General features: G+C 38.7%; 2 protein-coding genes across 2 annotated transcripts in view; both read right to left on the bottom strand.

The window, feature by feature from the left end:
• PRTFDC1 (phosphoribosyl transferase domain containing 1) overlaps positions 1-6967 on the bottom strand; it is a 41629-nt gene extending 34662 nt beyond the window's left edge. The window contains exons 1-3 of the mRNA XM_040080530.1: positions 6907-6967; positions 3191-3297; positions 2478-2661 (exon numbers count right to left, since the gene is read on the bottom strand). Coding sequence (XP_039936464.1) covers positions 2478-2661; positions 3191-3297; positions 6907-6951 — 336 coding nt within the window. The 5' untranslated portion in view covers positions 6952-6967. The remainder of the gene's footprint in view (positions 1-2477; positions 2662-3190; positions 3298-6906) is intronic.
• An 8980-nt stretch (positions 6968-15947) lies between these two features.
• ENKUR (enkurin, TRPC channel interacting protein) lies at positions 15948-27103 on the bottom strand. Its single transcript, XM_040066650.2, has 5 exons — positions 26889-27103; positions 23403-23548; positions 22060-22277; positions 20138-20284; positions 15948-16665 (listed from the first exon to the last, which is right to left on the bottom strand). The coding sequence occupies exons 1-5, from the start codon at positions 26960-26962 to the stop codon at positions 16492-16494; spliced, it is 759 nt and encodes a 252-aa protein (XP_039922584.1). The 5' UTR covers positions 26963-27103; the 3' UTR covers positions 15948-16491.
• Between the last annotated feature and the right edge of the window lie 85 nt (positions 27104-27188).

The raw sequence follows: 27188 nt of genomic DNA on the forward strand, positions 1-27188 counted from the left end.
GCCAAGATCTGACTCTGCATCGCAATTACAGCCCATTTTTGCTATCCTATTAAACCAAGAAATCCCACTTTGAATTACAACCTCTAAAAATCAACTAACCTTTCAGTATGGAAGCTGGAACGAGACAATACAAAAATCCCATGAGTTTGAGCTGAAATTAGTTGCTGGATTTAAACAGCTCGAGGGGGGAAGGGAGACATGTCTGAAGGAAACATATTGAGAGCAGCAGGACTCCCTTCAGGAGAGAAAGAGAGAACAGTTAGTAAAAGGAAGCAGGATAAATAGTGTGAGAAGAATGGTGTCTGTAAAATGAAAAAGGGATAAAAAGAGAGAGCAGTAATAAGTCTTACTAGAAAGTGGAACAGAAAACACAGAGGAGAGCAAAGGAATGCAACTGGTGATGCTCCAAGATTTTAAGTACAGTCTTATCTCTAAAGCTGTAATTGTTGCCTCTGATTAAAGTGTAAAACACTGAGAAAGATATGTTATTACAGAATAAACTAACATGGAGATTTGGGAGTTTCATATAAGGCTGGGATAAAGAGACACTCAGACTGGGTACAGCGAGTTCCTCAAGTGATCTGAGCCCATCTATGCTGATAAGGAGCCATCCTCCAAAACCTGCAATTGCACAGGACACAACAAGATGCAAAGGCTGGCAGGTAGTTGTATTGGTGCTTTAGTCAGCATTACGTTTACACATATCTCATGGACAGACTGCATCTACCAATATTAATGTCATTTCAGATTTCTACTGCAGTGTCATTCAGCTTCTCAAGACCAGACTGGTATCAAGCACTGATCCAAGCACTAAAACAAGGACAGCTTCAGCCTCTAAATACATGACACCTGTTTGGAAGTACATATAGTACATAAGAAAAAAAAAAAAAAAAAATCAAAAAGGCAGATGCAGACACTGGTTCTGGGGAAGGTGCTACCTTTCTGATACAGCATGAGGCTAGGACCCAAAATATGCACAGCCACTAAATGCTAAGATCATCTAGGACTTAGTATTGGTAATTGCATCCTTGCATAATAAAATTCTTAGTGCTGTTTTAGCTTGATATAACATGCTTTTGTATTACTTCTTAAACTAAAGATGTGAAAATTTCCACACTTTTGCGGTACACATCTCCTGCCACTCATTGGTTACGGGTTAGTATGGAGAATAAGATTTGACCCCAAAGAAAGAAATTTTAGAACCAGGATAGCTTCATACTGGATGAGAAGTAACTCTGTAGAAAAAGCATGTCCATTACTTATATGCCAGATGCAAAATAAAACCCAATTTAAGTAATTCCACTCTTCGCTCAGTAGTATTACTGAATTGCTATTATAACTGCACAAAAAAAATGAGTAAAATTTCCTTGTGCCATTATGTGAGACCAACATTATAATTTATTATTTCTGTAATACTGCTGAATATCTAGAAAATATATAATATTAGTATTTCACACGTGCTTCATAGAATTAATTAATTCTTGAAACAGAAGTCTCAGGACTCAATCCTAATCAAATGGCTATAAAAGGTTGTCATTCACTGTTTTTCCACACCAAAAAAAGTCAGACTGGATCTGTGAAAGTTAGGAAAATTTTATAGTCACTGGGGTCAGAAGAAAATGCCAGCAAACAAACTGTGGAAAGGATGTAGAGTTATTGTGGGAACTATTGGACATAGCAAGTTGCTTTTCTGCAAAACACACTGTATTATCACTATTTATTTTGTGTACTTCCTCCGACATTTCTACAACAAATTACTCATAGAAATGTTCCTTCACTATGAAACATGCACTGCAAGGTAGAATATAAATTTATAACTTCTACAATAAGAAATTGTAGTTAGAGACTCTAAAATTGCTGGTCATCTCACTATCATGTCCTCAGTTACACAGATGAATTATTATTGCATCACTCCTCTGAAGATAACAGGGGGGCTTGATGATTACTTCAACACTGGATTTGATTGAATGGCTTGTTTCATTTTCTTATAGGACACTATCATCATCTGGTGGTATATTTTGCTACTATGTAATCTGCATGCTATGAAGATGAAAGGATTTTATTTACTTAGCATTAAACATTTAGAAGAAGACACAGATCTACCACCTTGCAGTTATGCCAAATTATGCAGGGGTGGAAAAGGCAGTAACATGAAATTAACTTGACAGAACTGCTGAGGATTTTGAGAACAAACAAGATGCCGACACATTACATGAATGAAATTTGAATACTTCTCTGTCCAGACGTAAAAGATAGACTAAATAAAACAAAAAAGTTCAAGGATGCTTCATATCCTTACTCAGACTATCTAAAAAGTATAAGGTATATGAGTTTTTAAGAAAACCTCACAGGTTTTTCAAACAAAATTATTTTCCACTTAGTTTTTCTTATAATTGGAGGTGGAGATCTCACATGCAAAAGTCAACTGTTTATTATGACATTCAACCAGAATCTACATAAATCAGCTGTTGACTTACGTGGTAACTTTTCAGTCTAACAAAATCGACTTTCATGGAGATGAACCTTTCTGAATTTCTGCTAAGATTTTTAATGTGCTCCACAAGATCAGCACAGAACTTGTAGCCACCTTTGAGGACACAGAGAACCACAATATCATTGTCTCCAATGTCTTGCATAATATCTTTCGCCAGTCGTTCTGTCCTGAGCAAAAAAAAAAAAAAAAATCAGGGATAAAACAACTTTAGATGCAGATGCTCAGAGTTCATGGTACATTTTACAAACACTGTGGTGACTATAAGGCTTGACTGGCACTGCTTAAGTATCCTGACTTCACAGAATCACAGAGTGATTTAGGTTGGAAAAAACCTTCAAGATCATGGAGTCCACTCTTTGACTGATCACGACCATGTCAGCTAGACCGTAACAGTCAGTGCCACGTCCAGTCACTTCTTGAACACCTCCAGGAGTGGTGACTCTACCACCTTCCAGGACAGCCCATTCCAGTGCTCGACTGGGTTTGCATCCAGCTCACAGCTGGCTGATACAGAGTGATGGATGCAAGACACAAAGCACTTGAACCTAACTTTCTAAAGAAAAATAGCCAAGTTTTTAACTAATAATATTTTAAGATAAAGATTATTCATGCACTGTATATGGATTACAGCCTTTATAAAAAAGAATAACATTACTGACCAAACAATTTATTTAGTAACATTCGATCTACACATACCTGTCAACAATAATGCCATGAGGAATGAGCACGTATTCCAGGTCTCCATAGTAGTGCTGAGGATAAGTGAACAAATCCAGACTGTATCCAGGCCAATTGTCTGAAATCTGAATATCAAACAGCACTGTCAAGAACACTTCATGGTGTTTGACATTATGTAACTGATACAAAATCAGCATTCTGGTACACTCTATTAGATGAATTCATTGTGAGCCACACTTCCTTCCAGTTACAATTTACTATTTTGCTTTTCTTATTAATTATTTTGTTTCTGAGTATAACTCAGAAAACCAATGCTACAGTATTTTCCCCACAGAATGTGGGAAATATCACCTGAAATTATAAACAACTAAAGAGACAAAGGAAATACTTAATACTAAACTAGTGGCAAAAGTAAATTTCTAAGTACTTTCAAACTCTAAGTGCAAATATAACATTGCCAGTAAAAAGGGATTCTCCAATGGGAAATTCAGATGGTAGAATTAAAAGTCAAAGAATTCTATACTAAAATTGCATACTTCTAGCTTAGAATGACTTAGTCATAAATAAATAGATAAGTATTCTACAGATGAAACAGTACATATGGAGAATAATTTATGTGGTTCATGGATGATATCTGTACAAATCAGTGAAAAACTGTACTTCTTGCCAAAGGTGAGGTTCTTAATTTAGATGTCATCAAAGATAAGTAATTACAAAATGTTTGCATCTCGGCTTACTATGAAACTAGTCTGTAAATCCATGTATTTACAGAAAAAATATTTTACAGAGGTTTTTAAGTATCGGAATACAGAGATTAGATCTCACAACATACAATGGTGGTAGAGATTAAAAAGCTCAAAAATTAATCAACTGTTGAAGCCTTCAGAAAGCTATGAAATGCAGTCACCAGCACAACAAACAAACAAACTCCAAAAGAAGTACTTTCCCTATTCCTTATGGAAGACAAGACCTGCAGTCTCACAAGGTATCTTGAAATCATTACAAAGCTTTGCTTCAATACTGGTTCAGTATAAATAGCGACACCAAATAGGTTTTCCTTAAAATCATATTCCTCAAGTCACACATTATCTTTCTACAGCTTGGCTACAGGAATCTTGAGCACAAGGAGAAATAGTGACAAGCTTGCCATTGTGCAGTGCATGTCTTAATGGCATTTTTGCTACAAATAGTCTTCAAAGGACCATCACTGAAACTAACCTCTGCTTACCATTTTATAGCAGAGCAATAAATGGTTTTTCACAATTTTGATTAAGATAACATATTTGATGTTGAGCTGTTTCTCCACATCCCCATTTCTTTAACTCAGACACAGCCCTGCCTCATGCTGTACTGAAGCACTGTTCTGCCTTGTGGATTTTGGGTTGCTTGGGGGATTTCTTTATATATTTGTTGACAGTTACAGATGCCTTGACTGTGACATTTTCTTAACTTTACCCAAAAATTTCTGCATCAAAAAAGTTATTAGTTGGCAACTGATGCTGAATATTTGCCCATGAAGGGCATGACTGGGAGATCACTGGAATCAATGTAAGTTTTCCTCTGACTTACACAAGCCTTGAAACTACACAAAAGATGTTACTTAGTTGTGTTCCTCATTTCTATAGAAACAGGAGATTATGAATATCCTCCTTGGACAGGTTTTTAATTAGAGGCAAGTCTCGCTCCAAGAATACAGCTGCAGTCGGCCTGGATAGACTGTTTTCCCATCTCCTTTTTCAGGGCATGGGGGCTGAAACTTTTTAAACATTTTGTAACATGGTCTGTTCAAAGGTATTTCAGTGCAAACTGAAACAATTTCATTAACACCCACTAGCAATCCCTGTCAGTGTCGCTTACTTCCACGTTTTTGTCAAATTGAATGGTTTCAGTGTGATACAGAAGATTAAATTAAATGGATAGAAACTGCTTCAGAACTCATACAAAACAATAACTTTTACTTAGGTTACGATAAGTCCTTTATAAAACGGTTTTATAAAACAGGCTTGGGATTAAATTTTGATTAACCTATTTATCCTTCTGGTTCTCTAGAATAGCAGAACATAAACAGAAACTCTACAATAATACTGAAGTTCTTGTTTACAAGTGCTTGCTGGCATTCGACAAATAAGATGAAATTCACATGTACTTTCAATTTAATTATTTGTCTGATATAATAAGCCTATTTCATATTTTTCTTTCTTTTAAACAGGCACTTCTCAACAAGTCTTAGAAATTCTCATTTATCTTAAAGCTATTCACAGTGTTATGCTATAAGGTAATTTTCAAGTAACTGTAAATTCTTATGACTGTTCTGTTTGAAAATTTAAAAAGCCCTTGAAAATATGAAGGAAAAAATTCTGATTGTTTCAGAAAAAAAAGCAGTATTCAACTGGATAAGTAAATGTATGTTCTAATTACATTGGCATACTCGTGTGTAAAAAAATTCCTGCAGTGAAAGAAAGACCCACTTTTAAAGTTCAGGCTTTGCATGTTTGAATAGCTCAGCAGATATTCTTCAGTAAGTCTTTAAAAAGTTGATGTGAATGGATACAAAAAGCAACACAAATACACGATAATATCCAAAAGTGTTCCCTTGAGGCCCAAGAGAGGAGCTGAAGGCTTTCAATTGCAACACCTTTAGAAGAATGTCGCTCATCTTCTCATCTGGCGAAGTGAGCACAGGTGAGGTTTGAGCTCAGTCCTCAGTTCCAAGTGAGCATGAAGCAAAGTCCAGCTTTTGTAACTTAAATGATGCTGCACTGGACTTATTGCAGGTTAGGTTTTTGGGGAGATGAGGAGAAAAAATTGAACCAGTGCAGCAGAACATGGTCATGCACATTCATGTCCTTCTTTGCAATAACCTCATGTTGCTTTGGTGATATGCACAGTCACCCACTTAAGGAATGTCAATTATTACACAGGTGTCAGCAGACGTGGTTGATGCGTGGTGCTTCCAGACAGAGGTTGAACACACAGAGACAGGTCCTTCAAAAGGGGGATGGAGAGGATGTTGGGACTGTGTCCACTGCCTACACAGAGGGCCGTGATCTGGGCAGCTGACCCGTGAACTTTCTGTTAAAATCCTAATGCCACATTAAAATAAGAACACACCTAAAGTGGTGGCAGGGATGGCATTTGCTTCACAGGAGAATCTGGTGTGTCTATCAGAGTAAGGATCACATTCATTCATTTTTGCACCATTTATCCATCCCTACAGGCACTCCAAAAGCACTGCCAAGGTTCGGGCTGTTTCCCACCCCAGCAGAACACGGGCAGCCCAACCCTCTTTCACGGCGTCCCCAGACCCCAGGGGCTTCTCAGAGCTCCAGAGGGAGAACACCTCGGGATGCCTGAGGATCCTCGTCCCCGGCACTCAAGGAGCCTGGGGAAGCACAGCCGCGGCCACAGGAGCCGCTCGGGGCGATACCGGCCCGTGTTTTCACGGCGGAAGCCGAAGGCGCGGCTCAGCCCAACACGCCCGTCCCCCTCAGGCAGCCGCAGCGGGGCCGGGGCCGGCGGGCGTGGCGGGAGCGGCGCAGGGCGAGGGGACGCGGCCCGAGCGCCGGCCGGGGGGCCGGGAGCAAGCGGGGAAGGGAAGGGAAAGGAAGGGAAAGGCGCGGGGGTTCAGCACAAAGCGCCGGGGGGCAGCGGGAAAGCGGGCCGGGCACCGGGGAGGCTCCGCGACCGGCGAGGGGCGAGCGGCCGGGGCGGGCCGGGCCGCGCTCCGCATTTACCACAACGCCGCGGCCTCCAGCGCTGCTCCCGCCCTGCCCGGCCATGTTCCTGCGCGCCCGGCCGAGGGGCTGCGGCGGGGCGGGGCCGCGCCCGGGCGAGCGCGGCTGCGGATGGAAACTGTGCGGTATAGGTACGGTCGGGATGGTGGAAAGGCTTGGGTAGGGCTGGCCGAGGGGCCTGGCCTGGGTTAATGGGTAGTATGAAGCTGTTGTGGTTTAAACTGCCGTTTTAACAGGATTTTCTTATACTCCAGGGAAGAAAAAATGAAATTTCCAACCCTTCAGCAATCATACTTTCCATCCTCGCTCTGTTCTGGAGTTGTCAGCACCGTGAAGATGCTGGGACAGGCTGTGTCTTCCTATTGCCCCCAGCCCATGCCCATGCTGCCTGTGCTCTCCGTGCAGTTGGAGATAAACAGATCAGGCACCAGGAACAGCACAGCCTTCTGCCACCCCCTTCCAATTCTGTTAAAATTATTACTAATGTTTTGCTTTCACTGTCTCACAGACGAGAAGGAGCTTGGTTTTTTCTTGACTTATTCTGATCATTGCCTACCTTTATGTTTCCATATAAGACATTCAAATTTGGACTTGCTCCATCTTTTTTGTATCCCGTCTTTTGTGGAAAATGCTAACAAGGGTCTCTGCCCACTGTGGATAAAAATAGAGCTTTTCACTTTCTTAAAATTGAAAGTTGGTTATAATTTCTGTCTGTATAATTTCAGTATCTATCTGTCAAGTACACAGCTGGTAGAATTCTGCCATTCCTATACTAGAAAATATTAAAGGAAGAAAAGTTGCTTTTAGGGGAGACCTAGGCATAGTGAAATATTCTTAGTGGTACCTGAGGGGCTCTCACCAACCAAGTAGGAAACATTTCAGGTTAGTACACTGCTATTCTAGAATGTGGTCATTGGCACTTCTGATCAAACAGATGGATCCAGGGTAGGTATGTCTGCACAGGGAGTTTGGTGCCCAGTGTGGACTAGTTTTAAGGTGCATCCTCTTAATGTACTTACATTAGAACTGATTGGACAATTCTTAGGAATCTGGTGTTAAGAAGGCTCCTATAAATTAATCACTAATTGAAATCTGGCAAAGTACTAGAGCAATTGAAGATTATCTTGTGATAAATTCTTTGTTTCTTATATGAAGCCAGGGGGTTTTGCTTTTTGATGAATTAAGGAACTATTATTTAAAGAACTATTGCTACAATAGACAGCATGTCTGAAAACAAAAGACAAGGTGTCAGAAGTCCACTCCAGAATATATCTGCCTCAAAGTGGTGGCTCTATATGAAGACTCAAGTGTGCTGGGAAAAAATAGTTCCTGTTCACAGTGCTGTAAAATAATGAGTAGTGAATCTGAAAAACAGCATATGCAGATTTGTACAAACCTACATAAATCAAAAATATTTTGGTAAAATACATAAGAGAATTTCATAATGGACAAAATCCCTAAATAGATTTGCATTTCAATTACATGTCAGCATTTCATACAACGATTGATAAAGAAAGTTTAATGTTTCATCTGATCTTTGTATCCTGATTTGTATCCACACTTTTCAGGATTTGAAGACTCTTGTCTCTCATTCATTCTTGAAAGAATGCCCCCTAAAGCCCATATTTGCCCTAAAGCTAGCAGAGTCAGAATCAGTTACCTCCAAGTTACCAATAAAGCTGCTGTTGTATTTATGTCACAGAGCTGAATTCTATGGATCTGAAGCTATTTAAATTACAGCTAGAAACTCAATTCTGCCACTGCTATATGAGGACTGTTTTCTTCTGTGTTTCAGAGTAGTTGGGTTACTATTATCAAAGCTTTCTGGTTTTTTTAACCATATTCTTTATCAGACTACTGCAACACAAGACATTGTTCTGACTAACTACAGGCAGAAGCTTAATGCTTTGAAAAGCATTAACATGAGCAGGACACTAAAAAATAAATTCCTCAAGCATTGTGCTGGAAAACTTAAGCGGGAGATATTTGTTCTTCCCATCAAGATTGGATGAATGTGTTTGTCAAGTCTTTGTTTTGATGTTCTTATCTTCTAGCAATTTTACAGTGCTCGCTTAAGAAGTGTAATGAAGTGTCATGTCTTGCTAATAACAATAAATATGAGTAAGGAAATTAAAAACTAGATAAATTTAGCTGGGGTACACTTGGACAGTATTGCTGTCAGCAGCTGCACACCCAACCCACAAAGCTGTTCTTTTCCATGGAAGATTCTTTTCATTGGCACAAAACTTAATACATTTGGTTTAGTTTTGTTGCAAATGAGACAAATTCATGGTTCTGTGAACTCACAGAACTAGCAGAAACCAGAATTAATGAGGTTCTTTGTGCATGATGGAAATGAAGCTGCTAAGTATTTTGTTATGGAGGAATGTGTACTTACTGAATGTTTGCCTTTTTTTTTTTTTTCCCTAACAGTATGAACTGGTATAGAATGAATGAATTTACAGTAGACTTTCAAAACTTATTTTAATTAGGGCCAAAATATGATTAGTGAGAACATGCTTTTGGGGCTTAACTATGAAAAAGCCTGTAATCATTCTGAAGAATGTTCTTACTATCTTTGTTTAGCTGTTTGTTTATGAACTAAAAATAGGAGGAAAAGAATAAACATTTCTAGATATACAACCAAGGGAAATGATCAAAGGGGAAAAGAACAAAGAAAATAAGGATAGATAATACTAACAAGTAGGACTGGGTAGGTCTGGACACATAGCCAAGAGCCATAAAGGAGCAGATGGAAGAAGCAACACACAGAGAATCAAAGCAGGGTTAAGACTGATATGCAAATCCCCTGTGAATATATTTATATCTTTGGCCTTTACGCAGCTTTATAATTTCAGTTAGAGATCTGTTCCTCTCTTACTGTGTTACTGATAAAAGTAGGACATACCCGCCTTTTCACAACTTTAATGTAAAGAAATACTGAAAATAAAAGACTGGGGGCAGGGATATACCAAGAAAGCAGTCCAAGGCAAAGATTATTATGGAGTTACCTGTAAGCAACCTTGGCAACTGCATTATGTATTCTGCTTCCAAGAAGCTATAACAAACATTTGACAACTCAGTTTAATATGTAAACACCAAAACTAGACAAGAAAAGCATGAAAATCCAGAATATTTCAAGAGGTATGGCTTACCTGGGTAGAAGCTTGCCAATTAGGGGATGAAGTAAGAGCTCTTTTTCTGGTTCTGCCTGTTGCTGCAGCTGTTATGTGAACAGCAGAACTGTAAACAATCTTATCAAGCGTAAACTTGCATTTCTTAGTGGTTACAAGGTAAGCTACAACACACACACACACGCACACACACACACAATTAGCAGAGAAAGACATTTTTGGGTAAAATGGTTACTGAAGAAATTACTAAAAGCAAAAGTCTAACATATGTATGGTACTTTAGGGTATGTTGGAAACGATTCTAAATTGTTTTCATGACCAGTTTTATTATATTCCAGAGTTCTGCATTCTTGTGTATCATCTGAGGCAATGGCCCAGTCCATAGGGTCGCTGCTGGAGACCCTGAGTGCAGCAAAACACGTCTGGCAGACCGTGTTCCAGCCATCTGGGAGAACATGAAGCAGGATTTCAAACCATTCCCCTACAGTCATGAACACAGGGAGGCCATAGGAAATGCTGCCCCGTTAGCAGGGCTAGGGAGCATCTTGTGATATGCAGCAGAAGAGATGCACATTGTTGTTTATGACTCCTGTACTAGAGCAGGTGACAGAGTGGCACTACAAGCTGGAATCTGGCTCCTGTCCACCTTCAATTTCAGCAGATTTTCCATCATTTTGGAGAAACTGGAAAGTTTAACTTTGGAGCAGTTGCAGCACCTAAGATCTACAAGGGAAGCTTGGTCACAATTAACCTCTACTGAGTCTGTGGGACTGAGTTAGGCTTTGAAAATTAACTGGAGTAACTGTGATAGCAAGAAAATGGCTAAAAGCTGCCACTCAAGATGTTAGTCTATTTTTTCAAATATTTATAACCTTCAAATCACTGTTAGGCACTGCTTGACAGAAGCCTGGGCTTTGACTTATTTGGTCTATGATAAACATCTTTAATACAAAACAACATTTTTGTTTGTTATTAATCTCACTGTGCCAAACGAGAGCAGCAAGGGCTTTGCTTTGCAATTTCCTGGCTCCTGAAGATACCCTTCCTGCTTTTCAGGTTCATGTTATTAATATGGAGTCCTTATAGCTGGAAGAAATGCAAACAGAAATTTCCTCCTGTCCTTCAATACTAGAATAAACTTTATATTCTTTATAATATTATGGAAATATTTGCTCTAACCAGCTATTTAGAGGTATTGACGTTTGAATGATAAAGCACTATTTTAAAGGAATACTGCTCACATCATATCCTGTGACAAATTCATCATGCATGACCATGAAAACTAGTCAGGGAGTTGTAACTATATAGTGGGTCACGCCCAATGTAATGAATTTAACTGTTAGAGTTTGTTTTCCTTTTAAAGGAAGTTGTTCACTTGGCTTCATTCCTCTTATTAAACTATATTTTTTTTCTTAATTAAAACAAATCTAGGAAAGTCTGCCAAACAAAAGAATTCAGAGTGTCTTAAACAACTAAACAAGTAACAGTTTAAGGGCTTTTTTCCCCGCAGAATAACTCAGTTATCTTTGATATAATTTTGTATACTTCACAGCTTGCTTAGAATAAACAATGGAGTAACAAAAGTGTATTGATAAACAGTCTGGTCCCAAGAGTTCTCCTGCAGCACAGGACAGTGAATGTACATGGCTGGACAGCCTCTGTGCTCTGTTGCAGCACAGGATGACCTGCTACCCGAAGGGGGTATTTTAGAATGCTGGTCTTGGACCATTTGCTAATTCTTTTGTTTGTGTAAAAGACGAATCATTCCTCCTGAGCAAACAGCAAAATGTGGTTTTTTCTCCCTTTGTACAGTGCTTGGGGCCACATGTTGAACACTACTAGAGTTTTTCTTTTGGAGAGAGAATTACTACATTCTTCCTTAGCTTGAATATGGACCTCAAAGCAACATGAGGTCCTTTAAAATGGACCTCAGAGAACAGTTCTAAAGGTACTTGTCCATTTTTACAGCAGCACTTGGAACTGGGAGATTGAGTCACCTGAATTTTCTGTATGGGGGCTCTCACCTAGCAAGACTAAATTAATCATTAATTTTAATAATTTTGAGTAACCAATAGCTTTTAAACTATTCCATAGTGCTGTTTAGATTCAAATCATAGTTCTAACTTTAGGCACTCATATCCTGTATTTAAAACAGATGGACTCAAATTGCATATCAGAAATCCCAAAAATGAGAAATGCAGTATAAATGGTTACCAGTGAAAAAGCCAGGTATAAGTCATTTACCACTGCATTTCAAAAACATGCTATGACAAAGACATGAATAAATCATATTGCTCCAGGGAATAAGTTAAGTGCTTTAAATCTCATTTCTCTTCCTTCAACTCCCACTTTCCAGCTGCTGAAACAAATGAAATTAGGGTTCTTGGAAAACAGATCCTTTTAGTGAACAACAAGAATCTTACAGCATGGTCTTCATGCCCAGATGATCATATTTATTATTACTGTTATTGTAAGCACACAAGAGCTCTACTAACAGACAAAATTGTGCCAGATGCTAAGCAAAGAGAGAAAAACACGATCCATATGACAGATAACTTAACAATCTAAGACAAGAAACAGCAGGCTACAGTACCAGGGGAGTTTAAGGAAACTGCACAGGTCAGCAAGATAAACCCTTATTTCAGCTCACCAGCAGCTCAGTTGTTGTTAAATTTTTGGTGGGCACCACTGCAAAGGACATTTGAGGAAAGATTTGAATACAAAGTTATTCCGGTGTTCGCATGTTTCTGTGAATTTCTTCATGCTGTGGAGTCAATGTCGAGGCTGGCATGGAATAATGAATTAACACCATAGGCTAGTACTGTGACTGAACAGAAGTTCACTCTCCTAGCAACATCAACAAGACCAGCATATGGCTGCTATTTGGCTATGTCTGCCTATCTACAACTATTTGTGGAGGTAGAGTCTGTTAAAAAATTGTGTTTCATAACTTGGTGAAATGGAAGTCATATTTATATCAGCACCCTTTAAATAGTAAAGAAATAAAACCCAAGAAATAACTCACACTGCATTCCCACCATAATGCCACTGCTTAGCCTGGAAGGTGAAAACCCTGAATTTACTCATATTTTATTTACATAACTTTGCATGATAAGAAGGAGCACAAGGAAGATTGAGATAATATGAAAAACCCTACAATCTAAGCATTCATGTGGTCAAGTGTGCATCACAACCTTGGATAGCCACTCATGGAAGAAATGACTGTTCCTGCTTGGCTTGGTCAGACTCAATACACACCTGGTTCCTGGGGTGGACAATGCCAGCCAGCTGCAGGGCTCAGCAGCTGCCTTCCTCGACTATGGGAAATGTCAGATGACCTTAATAACAGGGTTTGCCACCAGTCTCTCCTCTAACTATGTCATTAATATTACAAGCATCCTAAAGCTGAGGATGAAAGTGTGGACTAAGGCTAGCATTTATCTAGGATCCTATTAATCTGCATATATGTGAACTTTCTTATCTGAAAGATGTCTGCCTTCATTAAGGCTGAAATTGTTAGATATGTTGTGTTGCTTGAAATTTATGCCAGTGAAAGTACTAGATTTTAGCTTCGTGGCAGAGCCATCACAGCAGCAGTTTGCAGTACCAATTTTCCACAGAAATATAGAAGGGGTCAGAACATGCCCTCCTACAAAAAAGCCTACCTACAGAGACTATGGAAAACTAATTCAGTGGTGAATTTCTCCCAGTTTTCCCATTGAGTTTTGGCCTTACTGTTTTGTGAGGGGAATGAGGTTACCCCTCTACAAGGAAGGTTTTGAAGAACTGTCCCACACTTAGTCCCCAGGAATGCATGCAGAGCCCAAAAAGCCACCATGGTCCAAGATCAGCCACATGGAGCCCACATGCTCCTGTCAGAGCTGACGCTTGCTCGAGGCAGCTCTATCGGAGCCATACAATCAGGAACTCCCTCTGTGATGATGCCATATCTGATCCCTTCCTTCCTGAATATAAATAGTTTCATTCTCAAGAACAGCCAGTGAGATATTCATCATAATTTCACGTTGCTATTTTTAAAAAATAGATACGCAGCTTTGTCATGCACAACTTCCAACAGGAAATATTTTCAGTTTGTGGGAACGTAACTCTTACTGACCAATAGATTATTCATGCCCCATTTTTCATGCTTTATTATGGTTATCCAATATGGACAATTTAAAATTACCGATTTTATAATTATGAAGTACTGAAGAATTTTGGTTATAGTCTTGTTTCATTGATTATTAGTAAAGGACTAGTGATTTTATAGGATGTTTCAACTACTTTTTAGCCTGTGGACAGACTTATTCCGTTAATATTTTATAGCTTTCATGAGGGAACAATTCTATCAGAACAATTGAGTTTATTCAGCTTTTTTATTTTGTTATACTAAAGATACATATTAGTTGATTCATGAACATTATACTTTCAATTACTGGCATTTCCTGAACGTATAAATACAGAGCTACATTCTTTGGATTCTGTAAATTTATTTTGTCAAACTTCCCGGAGAGAGCTGAAGGGTGAGAACATTATCCTTCTGCATGCACTTTCAATGGCTTTCATTATTTTTTTTCCATAATCAGAGGTGTTGGCAGGTCCCATGGAATACACACCAACAGCCTCTCCATAGGGTGACAGAAGCAATTCACATGTCTCATGAGGGGAACATGCAGCAGAGCTACCTGCAAAGAGCTATTTGAGGCTCAAGAAAAAAACACCACAGCATTGTTGAAAGACACTAGTGACAGTCCACTCAGCTACAGACAGACACTGGTTTTTGTCTCTTCCTCTTCTGTTAAGCAGGAATACTTTTTGCATCCCTCCCCATTCGCTTCCTAATTTCCCAATATTATATTAATATACTTCTCACAATTTAAAAAAGCAGTAATTTCTACTGCTGAATGATGAATGTTTCTAAGTGCAGCCTAGCTGCTAGTCCCATATTTTGGGATAGGCCACCACCTATTTTGCATTTCCAAGCAAAGTTAGCGCTGATGATAAATCGAAGAACCAAATACAGATCCTAACCTGAATCAGCCAGTCTGCAAGTAAGTAAAAGCTGAGAGGGAGGCAGTGGAAATGCATGCTCTTTTGGAGTCAAATCCTTTTTTTTTATTTCAAACCATAAGAAACAGCCTTTTCTGATTACACCAAACTTCTTAAGAGGAGCATCACTAGAAGGTAACGTCACATATTATTAAGCACTAATAAGTGTAGTTTTGTTAAAATATACAGTGTGTCATTCTTTTGAGTAAGAAGTGTATTATATCCGTATTTTACAAGCTTTCTTCCAGCTTAAATCCTTCAAAAATAAACATGATTGCTTAACAATAGGTTACAAATAAGAAAATATGCATTCCTGCTCACCCACACGTTCCTAGTGCATGTCATAGACAAGTATAATATGCACAAGAAATAAAACCTGGAATCACTGTGAAGTCTTTAAAGCCACACGAATTTAGGAATGGAACTTAATGTATGGGAATACTTGGCTTTTCATAGTTAATTTCACATTTTTTACTTTATCCTTTCCTGATGTCACATATGATGATGTCACAACAGCTGCTGGTGGTAGTGATTGATACCATGCAGAAAAAGCTGTGTTCTGAAAGACTGAGAAAGATCTTTTCTAACCTAAACAATAGCTACGATTCTATGAAGCAAAGGTTAAGCAGGAGGAAAAACATTTTTTCTTTCTATGCAAATAATTGCAATAGAGTGTGCTGATACAATTTTTGTTTAAGTCTTGACTCAGATGCTTGTATACTACTTTCATTCTAACAGTACACACATAATTCCGGTCAAAACACTTTTTTCTAATTTAAGTGTAGATTTACTATAGTATTACAGAATTATGTACTTGTTAAAAAAACACGTGGTATCTGTATTGTGTGAAGTCTGTATTATTACAGGTTTGCACATTAAAAATTGGTTTTGGTAAGAAAAAATGAGTACACAAAATGTTATGCAGATGCCAAGCTGTTTAGAAATACAATCACTCAATCTTTTAAGTTAAGCACAACACCTCTTTAATATATAGCCCAGAATCCATTCCATCCTGAAGTTGTATTTACCAAGCTGTCTTCAGCAGCCAATTACTTCCCTTTGTTTTGGCTAGGCAAGGAAAGATGTACTCCAAACCTATGAAACAGTATTTTATATGCTTTCTGTAGGATGTTTATAGAAATCTTAGTAGTTAACAAAAATTACAAAGAATAATAAATACATTATTCATACTCAAAGTTTAGTTGAACATTTTATTTCAAAATGTTTTGGGAATTGTACAGGTGAGTTATATGTAACAACTTTTCTAAGAAGCTACATATTTAGTTGACTATTTCCTTCTAAATAGTTGACGGTAGCATCTTCTGAGAATTTAGAGAGGCACTTCCTGGAGATGCACAGATAGAAAAAAAGGAGAAAAGAGGCAGCATCTGAACAAGAATCCTTATACATCTGCAATGTAGATACTTTTGTGTTTCTCGATTGCTGCTATGTCATGCTCCAGTTGTTTCAGCTTTAATTCCAGCTCTTCTTTATGCATCCTCTTGTACCTGGTGTCTGTTAGTACTGGAAGACGCTGATATTCATGATTTATTTCCTCCCAGTTCCTTTTCAGTGCCTGGTGCCATTACATGAAAAGGAAATACATGAGAAAAACATAAAGTAAGAACAAAATGCACAAAAAATACTTGATTTTTTTTAAATATTACATTTGCTAAGTGTCACTGTGATGTAAAAATAATAGGTAAGTACATGAATCATGTGTAATCACCTTAATTGGACCAAATTAATTTAATCCTTAAGGGTTACAATACTTGGAACTCCAGCCAAAATTCAGCAAAATTCAACTGAAGTTTTAGGCCATCTCACCACCAGATTAATTTTCTGTAATCGAGACTTGTTCAGACCACGATCACCAATCCGATTCCACAACACTTTAACTTCTATAAATTACTTTGAAAAAAATCTGAATAACTGCATTCCCCTTCTAATCCACATTTACAGTAACAACTATGGGCAAATTATTTACCATTTGGGCTAAAACCCGTAACTGTCACTGACCCTATCAACAATAATTTCAGTAACTACTACCTCTCTTGAATGCTGCTGTGCAAAGAATTACCTTTCTAGAAAAAGCGAACTGTATCCTCCATATATAAAACCTCAAGACTAAAATTCTACGTAAAAAAATTAAAAATGCTATAATCCAAACCTGTTAAGTCAACAACAGACACCAGAGACAACACTTTTATCCACCAATATACACTAAAAGGAACCAGACAGAGGTAGAAAAATGAAATTTAAATCTTGTCTTTATATCCTTCTTACAATTAATGCAACTACTGCTCTTACTTTCTCTCCTCAAAAGTATAATCAAAATCTACACATTTTATCCACATGTATGTGAGGACTTAGAGTTTATCCAGTGTATCAAATGTCCCCTTGAAAACTATATGGGTGAACTTAATAATCACAACTAACAAGGAACTGAGACAGCAATCAGTAAATAACAAGCCTATCAGTGAGAAAACAGTTCTCCAAAATGTCTATGGCTCTCAATTCTATCACCTTAGAGGATATCATAAAGTATCTTCAAAAATAAAAAAGTGAAGTTACTCACTTGGGAACCAAAGTCTTCAGCTCTTCCCCATAACTAACACTGGATTTAATTAGCACACTGATTTTATGGCACACTGTGATTTCCAACCTCATGTCTTCCATTATTATTAAACACTTTTCTCCCAGTCTGGCTAACTGATGAACATACTGAAGTTAAATTTAATAGGTTTATTTTTATACATATTTAGCTTTGAAGACTGTTGTTTCTATTTCAGAACTCAAGTGCTCTTGTGCTTAAAAACTTGTCTTTTGATGACTGTATAAACTGATTTACAGAAAAAAAATGATTTCTCCTGCCAACACTAAGAAAAAGGTAATCTTTAATATGAACTAATATTTTAACAATTCAAACCAGTGTATTTATTGCATAGCAATTCATGCTTTTCACATATTCATATTAAGCATCTAAGTGTTGTTCATAAGGTTATTCCAACAGTCTTCATATACAAATGTCTACATAAGCTTAAAAACCTGACTGCTACATGTGAAACTTAGAGCAACAAGGACATTTATCTACTTGTCTTTGCTATCCAAGGTTGTAAAGTACTTTGATAAGGCTGATAGTCTACCAGGCATCAGGTACAGTTTAGAAACATACAGGCATAAAAATAAATCTCATCTTTTCAAAAACTTTCATAAAAGAGTCATTCATTGATTCTTTAAATAATTCTTATTTGTGTACATTATTAAGAACTGGCTTGGAAATAATTGAAAACAGTGAAGTTTAAAACATTAGAGCATACATTCATCAAATTTGCTCTATCCCTACAAAATGGAGAGATCAAAAGCAGGTCATGACTCTATAAAAATCTCCTTCACAGCTCCTCCAGCAATGTAGTATGCTGACTGCTATTCCTACAGCTAGATCACAAACTGAATATCCAACTCTATACATGGAATTCTAATACATGCTGGATCAGTGAGAAATACGTACTGCACTTATCAACATTCTCTTTTATTCTCATAAAATCCCAACCAAAGTAAGCACAATGAAGGGTTTAAAAATGTTGGCAAAAACTACTTCCCTTTATTTTTGTAAGGTCATGAGGCTTGATTTTGGTCTCAGGCATCTATTGCCACGTATTCTTTCAAATCAAATAGTGCACATGTGTTCACTAGCAATGTCAATTATTTTAAAGGACAGAAATTCCCATATGTCTACAGCTGAGCACTGGGTAGAAGCCACATACCCTGGGGACACTAATTCCTCCTGACAATATAACTGTATAAGTAAGCCCATGGAAGTGCAAAAGTTCTTGAAAAAAAAATTTAAATAAATACCGAGTTAATAAAAACAATCTAAAAACTTTAAAAGTTAAAAAAATATTCCAGTGCATTCCTGTATTTGAAAAATATAGAACATAATTTTAATCAAACTAAATGCAGAATGGTGAGCAGCTGAACTTACATGCCTTTTTTGCCCATATATTTTTGCTGCATAGTTAACTTGTTGGATAATTAGCTTGTCCCATGCCTTTCCCACCATAAAAATATCTCAATCTTCTTCAAAACAGAATGCTGTTTTGTTCTTTATATTGCTGTCAGTGCAATACCCTCACCTCCCTCCCATACTCCTTCCTAGCTTCTACTGCTTGTTGTATATGCAAAAGACCATTGTGCTGGACATTTCACACCTTGCCAATTAACCAGTTCATCTTTCAGGCAAGTGAGTTAGACACTGTTTCCTCTCTAGTTTTTTGTGTGTGTGTGTGAATTCAGCATCTTTGAGCTGTCCATCTATCTATTAATTTGTTTCAGGTGGCTGCTAAGAGCAAGTTATTAAGGAACAGATTGATATACAGATTTCACAGTCATATAAGCTTCATTTTCTTAAGAAATTCGTCTAAAAAGTAGTCAAGAAAAATTCTGGTTCTGGGGCAGGATATACTTTTAATATATCTCTTTTATACTCCACTTCTTTTATGGTATTAACTTTCTTTAGAAAGTCTTGTGCAATAAAAACTGTATGAAAGAAGGTATCCAGAACAGCTTGACAAAATACAAAATTTTCAGTCATAGTTCTGTGATTATACTGCAATTTAATTATGTTTTCTTTTTTTGCCACATTTTAAAGCAAGTGCTTCAATCAGTGAGGTCACAATGTGAAGACAGAAACTGCCAATAAAAGAAGCAATATTCTGCATTGGGAAAAAAAATTGCATTTCTCCATTAATAAGTGTCACTAAATCCCTATTGGTGATTTTCTGCTCTTTGAAGTTTCACTGAAATTCCGAGTCATTAAGGTGGATAAGAATCAAACAGAATTGAAAATTGGATTAAAACTGTAGCTAGATTAGAACCTTTCAGTTGTATACAACTGTTCTACAGCCCCATCTAGTGAAAAAGTAGCCAACTAATTCGTTTCACTTAACCAAAAAAGTATACATTTATTATTTGTTTGTACTTACATTACCTTATTTAATCTTTTGGACATGTTACTAATTACAATTACATTAAAGCAAAATATGTACCTTCAGAATATTTGTCCTTTCTTCTTCAGATAGTGTTTTCATGGCTTTCTTCTTGAGTTGCTCCAAAACACTGGCCTGGTATTCTTCCTCCTCTCTCTTCATTTCTTCATTCCTCCGTGTAACATATTTTGGTAAAACACCATAATTCTATAAGTAGAAGGAAGAAGTTGTGCTTTTAAGAAGGAAACAAAGAGATACCTGTCATCCATCTATTTGCAAAAACAGCTTGAAATGACAATTTGTGCAACTGAACACTAAAATCCTAAATCGTCATGTTGTTAAGTGTCAAACATGATTATCTTTGTAGCCTGAGGAAAACATATAAACAATTTGCTTCAATTTCTTTTCACAGCCTTAGAAGACAACAGAATCCAGAGTCCAAAATGTCTATTTTATAAGAACCGATGATTGAGCAAGGAGTTTGAAACCTGTTCATGACAGTGAGCTATTTTACATTTTTATACAGTGTCAGCTTCTATGATTGGAAACATTCCTAGAGAATTTCTTTGAAAGTTCTTCCTGTATCCTGATTTTTCCTGAACATTGCAATATACAAGAAAACATGTATGAAAATTGGACTAGTTAAGAGGGATAAACTATCCCATACTGATGTGTTTCTGTGAGGAAAATTAGCTTCTGAATATCCCAGACATTCTTGGGGAAACAAGCCTATTTTGCCTTAACCTTTGTCAAATGAAGCTCCTCTACCCAGAAGATATCAAGAGTCTACCTTCTTTCTACTAAATGCAAAATTATTCACTAACCTTTAGCATCAGGCAGCACCATGACTACCATTATTTATATATGTGTTTAGCCTTGGAAAAGTACTGCAAGGGCTTCAGGTTCTTTTTGGCATCTTCTCTGTCATGAGTTATGTCTTATGTCATCTCAATGCTCTGTCATGGGTTACATGTTTAGATAAGCCAGACTCTTGATAGATCTCACTTTCCTGGGTAGGGGATGGACTGTTCTTGTGCACTGAGGTTGTTCTTAAAAGCAGCTCAGCTCTCCCAAGCTCTTTGCTTTCAGAGCTGTCTCACATGGGGTCCTACTAACCAGTTACCCTCAATAAAGTGCTGTTTGCACTCCCGAGCAGTCAACATGCCACCACCTGGCTCCCTGAACAGGAGGAGGTCTGGAACTGCTACATGGTCTGTGCCACCCAGACTACAACTGATTACCACACCCCTGAGAAATTCTTTCTCATTTGTCCAGAAGAGCATAACCATTGGTTGGCTCATCCACCACCTGTGAAGAAAGCTGCTGCTGACATGCTTCAGGAAACTTTGGACTGCTTTCATCCCATTGTGTTATCCTTTCAGCAGCTATCAAGGAGAGTAGAGTCTTCTATAAGAAGCTGCATGGTGATCTGAAGATTTCCTCCAGTTGCTTAAAGAGATTTTCCTCCAGCTCCTCACTTTATTGGGTGCTCCATAACAAACACACTTTTGACAGTCAATGGCCTTTCCTCTGATCCTGACTCACAGGCTCAACCAGCCTGTTGCCAATTTCATAGAAGAACTCCATATATTTGAACAGCTCCTTTATTCAAAGGGCAACCCTCCTCCTCTTCTTCCCTGCCTGTCTTTTCTAAGCAGCCAACATTCATTCATCACAGAATTCCATGTCTCCCCATTAGACATCCCCTGGGTTCCCAATGCAATACATATGCCATTGCTTTAGAACAATCATTCTGCAAATTTTTTGGCTGACAGCATAAGCAAATGATAACAGAGCAAAGGCAGGGCACAAATCTAATGCCAGCAATTTCTTCTTGATGAATTCAAGAGGTCTAATGTAGCATCGTGTGGCTAGGAGACACATTGCTACAGTCTAACACGAACAGCCATGGTATCCATGCAATAGTGAACCTAAAATAGGCATTACAAATAGTATTTCCAATATAATTTAATAAAACTTACCCTTTTTTTAATGTATTTTGGAAAAAGTCCTGAAGGTTCAAGGAGATATTTATCTCCCTGTCTTGTATCAACACAAAAATGTCGAGGCTTTTTAGGTTCCCTCGTGATAACAGCAACTGCATTTTTATTTATAAAATTCTTTTTAATGTGAACAACTGGGTGGTATGTCCTCGGTGGCAATAACGGAAGCAATCTTTTACCATCCTGTTCTTTTTTTTCTGTGAATAGAGCATGTAAACTTTCTCAGCAATAAATTTGAAGATATTTGCAATTTCATATTATTACACTTTTCAAAAGGGAAAAACTATGTACAGAATTACATAAAAATAGAACCCAACAGTATCTACAATGAAAGAACTGCCTGTCAATGAACTGTGATGTATATTTGTTTGGCCTAACAGAAGTTCTTTCATAACCTAGGGAACACCATGTTGTTTCAGATGGGTTTTCCTTGTATGTCACTCATTTGCTCTCAACTGCAGAAGTACAGGACTTTTTTTTTTAAATGTAATTATAACTGCTTTTACTAGAGATACTTCTTGTCAGAGCCCTTGGGCAATAATGGCCCCATCCAGTCTCATCTGGGGCATCCACCCCACCCCCTTGGGCTCAGAAACCCCATTTACCTGTCAATCCCTGGCTGAGCTGCCTCAGCCAAGTCTGCCCCTAGTCCTGCTCCTGAAGAGCTGTGTGGGATCAGTGCAGGGACCTGGTCTATAACCCGAATTTGTCTGATGGTCAGTGGGACACTGACAGGACACTTTCCTCACCACCCGGGTCTGCTGGCCTGCCTGACATGGTGGGACTGCACTCCCTTGGTGGGGTCTTTGCCCAGCCTGCATTGTGGTTGCCCTCAATGTCTGACCCATCTCTCCTTAGGGAAGAGCCCTGCTCTTGCTGCTCCCTAATCCTTGTAAACAACTTCTCATAATCCTTTCTCCAGAGAATACAGAAACTCTTCCATTTTAGTGTAATCTTTTCTCCAAGGCACCAACAGAAATTCTGTAGTATCCTGAATAGTCTCACTTATAGTGAATGATTAAGAATAATTATTTCCCATTATATTTCCCACTAGACATAACTCTAATTCATAAGCATTACCAGAAATAAGGATTTGAGCCAAGTTCTCCAAGTTCATGCTCTTTGGCAGTAAACAAGTGTAATGCCACAAGTGACAAAGCTCATTCCTCCAACAGCTGGTTTCCTGATACTGACGCCACAAACCAGTACTTTTGTTTTTACAACTCGATAGCTGGCTATAACTTAGTATTGTAGGACACAAAGACTTAACTCTCTACTCTAAAAAATAAATTATATTGCATATATTTTCTGTCTGCACTTACTTGGTGCTAATTTGGGTTCCTTGGAACGTTTCTGCAGAAAATCCTTTGGAGATGGCACTGCAACTTTTGCAGGCCCCATAGTTTTCCACTGAGATTTATTTTTCTCTGCTTCATGTTTCACAAGTTCTCTAAGTTTGGATATATACCTTAGAGGTTAAAAAATAGCCATAAAGAAGTTAAGGGTCAGAAAAAACATTTAAATTAGTTCTTCAAAGTTCTACTTTTTTGCAGTAGCTCATAGCAAAAGCCTAATCTGTTTTGTTTTGTAGTCTCTCCCAAATAAAGACCATCATTCTTAGCCTCCATGCTAAATCTAAACATAGTACTGCATTGACAAATGAGTTTTCTTGTTCTGCAGTTAGCTTGCTTCTTCCTTCTGTTCTTGTGTCTCTGAGATCAGGATTATCACACTTGGGGAAATAAATACCAAATATAAACGCTGAACACAAACATTCTGAAATACAACAAAAGCTAAATTTTGGAAAAAAACTTGAGTACTGCTTGTATGAATTCCTTATGGTACATGGTGTAACTCTTGGGGTGTCCTGTGCAGGGGCAGGAGCTGGACTCAATGATCCTGATGGCTCCCTTCCAACTCAGCATTATCTATGATTCTATGATTTATGCTCAAAAAAAGATGTCAAATGTAGTGTAACAATGTGTAAGAATTGTACAGCATGTCCTCGATCATCAGTTTTTCCTTTTACTGTCCACTGCATCGCTGTCTCAATGTTCCAGTTGAACCATCTGTTACGGACTCTTATGAGAGATGAGATGGGTGACTGCTCTGGAATAGCAGAGCACAGTGCAGATTCCTTCTATTACACAGATAGGAGCTGTGATCCTGAACAATGGTAATCAGTGGTGGGTTTGGCACTGAAACAGCTGAAGTGAAAATCAGTAAGGGCTCAGACGTGAAAAGCTGTGTGAACATGGTGTGCACACACTGCTGTTTTGGTCTAATGTTGCATATGGCATGATAACTTCTGCTTTAATCAAAATCTCCAAAAGAAGCCAAATGCTGATCATTAGCTGACTGGCAACATCTTGCCTCTCTCTGAAGGACTGAGCTGTCACAGATGTTTGCCTGAGGGAGCAGAACTCCCTGCTCCTGAAGCAAAGGCTCCCTCACTGTATTTATTATAATATGTCCATCTTTAGGAAATGTCATACTAATTTATGGTAGACAAAAGGTTATGAAAAACTGTGCTTCTTTTACAGAAAAAATGTGTTTATATAAAAAAAAAACCAAACAACTATGCCATGTTTTCAAGTAAGGATAAAAACAAAGAACAAAAAAGATTACATATAGTGCAACCCATTCTATGGAAACACTGAAATAGGAAGAAAGAAACCATGTAATCCTGGGCCACTGAATGTGTACCACAGTAGCAACACTGATAAAAGCTCTTGTCCATGAGCTGCAAATGTCCAATAAATGTATTTGTACTTGATCATAACATTAGAATGTGTCAGAGGACTTCATTAAAATTGTGGATTTATTTTGTCTTTTGGAGATTTGGTCTCCAAAATCAGAGAGAAGATTATTTGCATAAGATTATATATACTTCCTGAAATACTTCTAATTATAAGGAATGAGTTTGGTTGGGTTTTTTTCTGTTAAATTCATGGCAAAGATCTATAGACACTGCACCAAGCTTATAAATAATAGAATTTTCTAGAAGTGGCATCATGAGCACATGGGAGAGAAAAGCACTGGCTTTATATAATTTTTGACCTTGTAGGGTTCACAGTCTCAGAATGAGAAAATGAAATGAGAAGACACTGAGTTTCTTACATACTGGCATGAGGTAAAGACATCATTTGTAGACAGCTATAGACATTCCTTTGGGCAAAGACCTGGGGTTATGGAGAACATCAGAATCTAAGCTGTTCATCATTTAGCAGGGGAAAAAAAGACAATCTGTAAGAAGACAGGTGTATTCTATTCCTGTTCTTTAGCTGTCAACTTGGGATATCAAAGCTGGGGAAAATGAGGATGTTTGCTGTGGCTTCATGAGCAGTACCAGTCAGTTGAAATATGTATGATTTCATTTAGAAAAACAACCCATACAACTAATGTATGGTCAAATCATGCTATTAACCAAGTTCAATAGTCCTGTTACCAGCTGAATATTTGTCACATTGTGAACCCAAGATGCAAGTGGTGACAGCAGAAGTCAATTAGATCGGAAGGGGATTTAGTCAGATTATACCTAAGCCAAGGAATCCATTGCCTAAACTGAACCTAATAGTCATGGAGTGTGCAAATCTCTGAATAGTATTAAGTCAGGAATGGATTTAGTGTGCATGCCTTGCCACATTGTCCTTTCACCTTCCTCTGTCTTCAAAAAGTATCTCTGTCCAAAACTATATCCATTCACAATAAAAACAAACAAAATTTAAAAATCTACTTTTACATGGGAAACTCAGAACTAGGAATCTCACAAGTCTGAATCCTTTTACCTGAAACAGGATAACTATCTTTGTTCTATTGAGTGTCACTGATACATCTACCTGTTTTAAAGCTATTGAGTTACGACCTACCCTTTCACTAAAGATGCTACGTGTAACAGCCTTTTATATAAATGGGGACTTGAAAAAAACAGCACGTCTTCATAACTCTTGGCAAAAGGCCTTTTCTTATGTTTTTAAGGCAAGAGGTAAGAAAAGGAAGGAGAAGAAACAATGTCAGAGGACACACCTGAAACACAGAAAGTACGGAAACTGGAAAGCCCACCTTTTCAGCTGCTCACTGAGTTGTTCTAACTGCAAATAACAACATCATGTAATCCCTGTGCACAGGAGTGCTTTGTAGATGATGAACTAACAAGATGTCACTGAAGACACCAAACTTAATCATCACTCCTTGGAGCAGACTGTAAACCCTCAGATCATAGAATCACAGAATCAATTAGGTTGGAAAAGACCTTTGAATTATCAAGTCCAACACTATCTTGCCAACCAGACCATGGCACTGGGTGCCAAATCCAGTATTTCCTTAAACACCTCCAGGGACAGGGACTCCACCACCTTCCTGGGCAGCCCACTCCAGTACCTAATCACCCTTTCTTGTGAAGAAACTCTTCCTAACGTCCAATCTAAACCTGCCCTGGTGCAGTTGAGGCCAAGTCCTCGTGTCCGGTCGCTAACTGCCTAGGAAAAAAGGCCAAACCCCACCTGGCTACATCCTCCTTTCAGGCAGTTGTAGAGACCAATAAAATCACCCCTGAGCCTCCTCTTCTCCAGGCTAAACTCCCCCAGCTCCTTCAGCTGCTCCTGATCGGACTTGTGCTCCAGACCCTTCACCAGGATCGCCGCCCTCGTCTGGACACGCTCTAGCACCCTGGATGTTAGTGACTCGTTCGGAGGAGTAACTACGCAAAAACTGGTTTGTTTGGGCTTTTTTAACCTGTTACCCGTTAAATGCATTGCCTTGCCAGAACCAGACACCCTGCCGCAAGCGGCTCCGTCACACCCACATACCCGCCAGGTTTGCCGGGCTGCTCCGGTCGGGGCGGGGGGTCACAGACGCCCTCCCGGGCGCTCTGCGCGGCCATGCTCCCGCCGCGGGAGCCCGGGCACGGGGAAGCGCCCGTCTGCTTGTGGGGCTCTAGAAGCGGGGTACCCACCCCGCCGGGGGGGTTGGACAGGGAAAGCGTCGCCTCGCCGAGGGGCTCGGAGCGGGGCCGGCGGCTGTTGTCAGTTACCGGGGAAACCCGTCAGGGGAACGGCGCCATGCGGGGCGGGGCCTCCGCTGGCACCTGCTCCAGCGCCAGGCGCGGA

This window comes from Hirundo rustica, chromosome 1 (genome assembly GCF_015227805.2).
Source record: "Hirundo rustica isolate bHirRus1 chromosome 1, bHirRus1.pri.v3, whole genome shotgun sequence".
Classification (NCBI taxonomy): domain Eukaryota; kingdom Metazoa; phylum Chordata; class Aves; order Passeriformes; family Hirundinidae; genus Hirundo; species Hirundo rustica.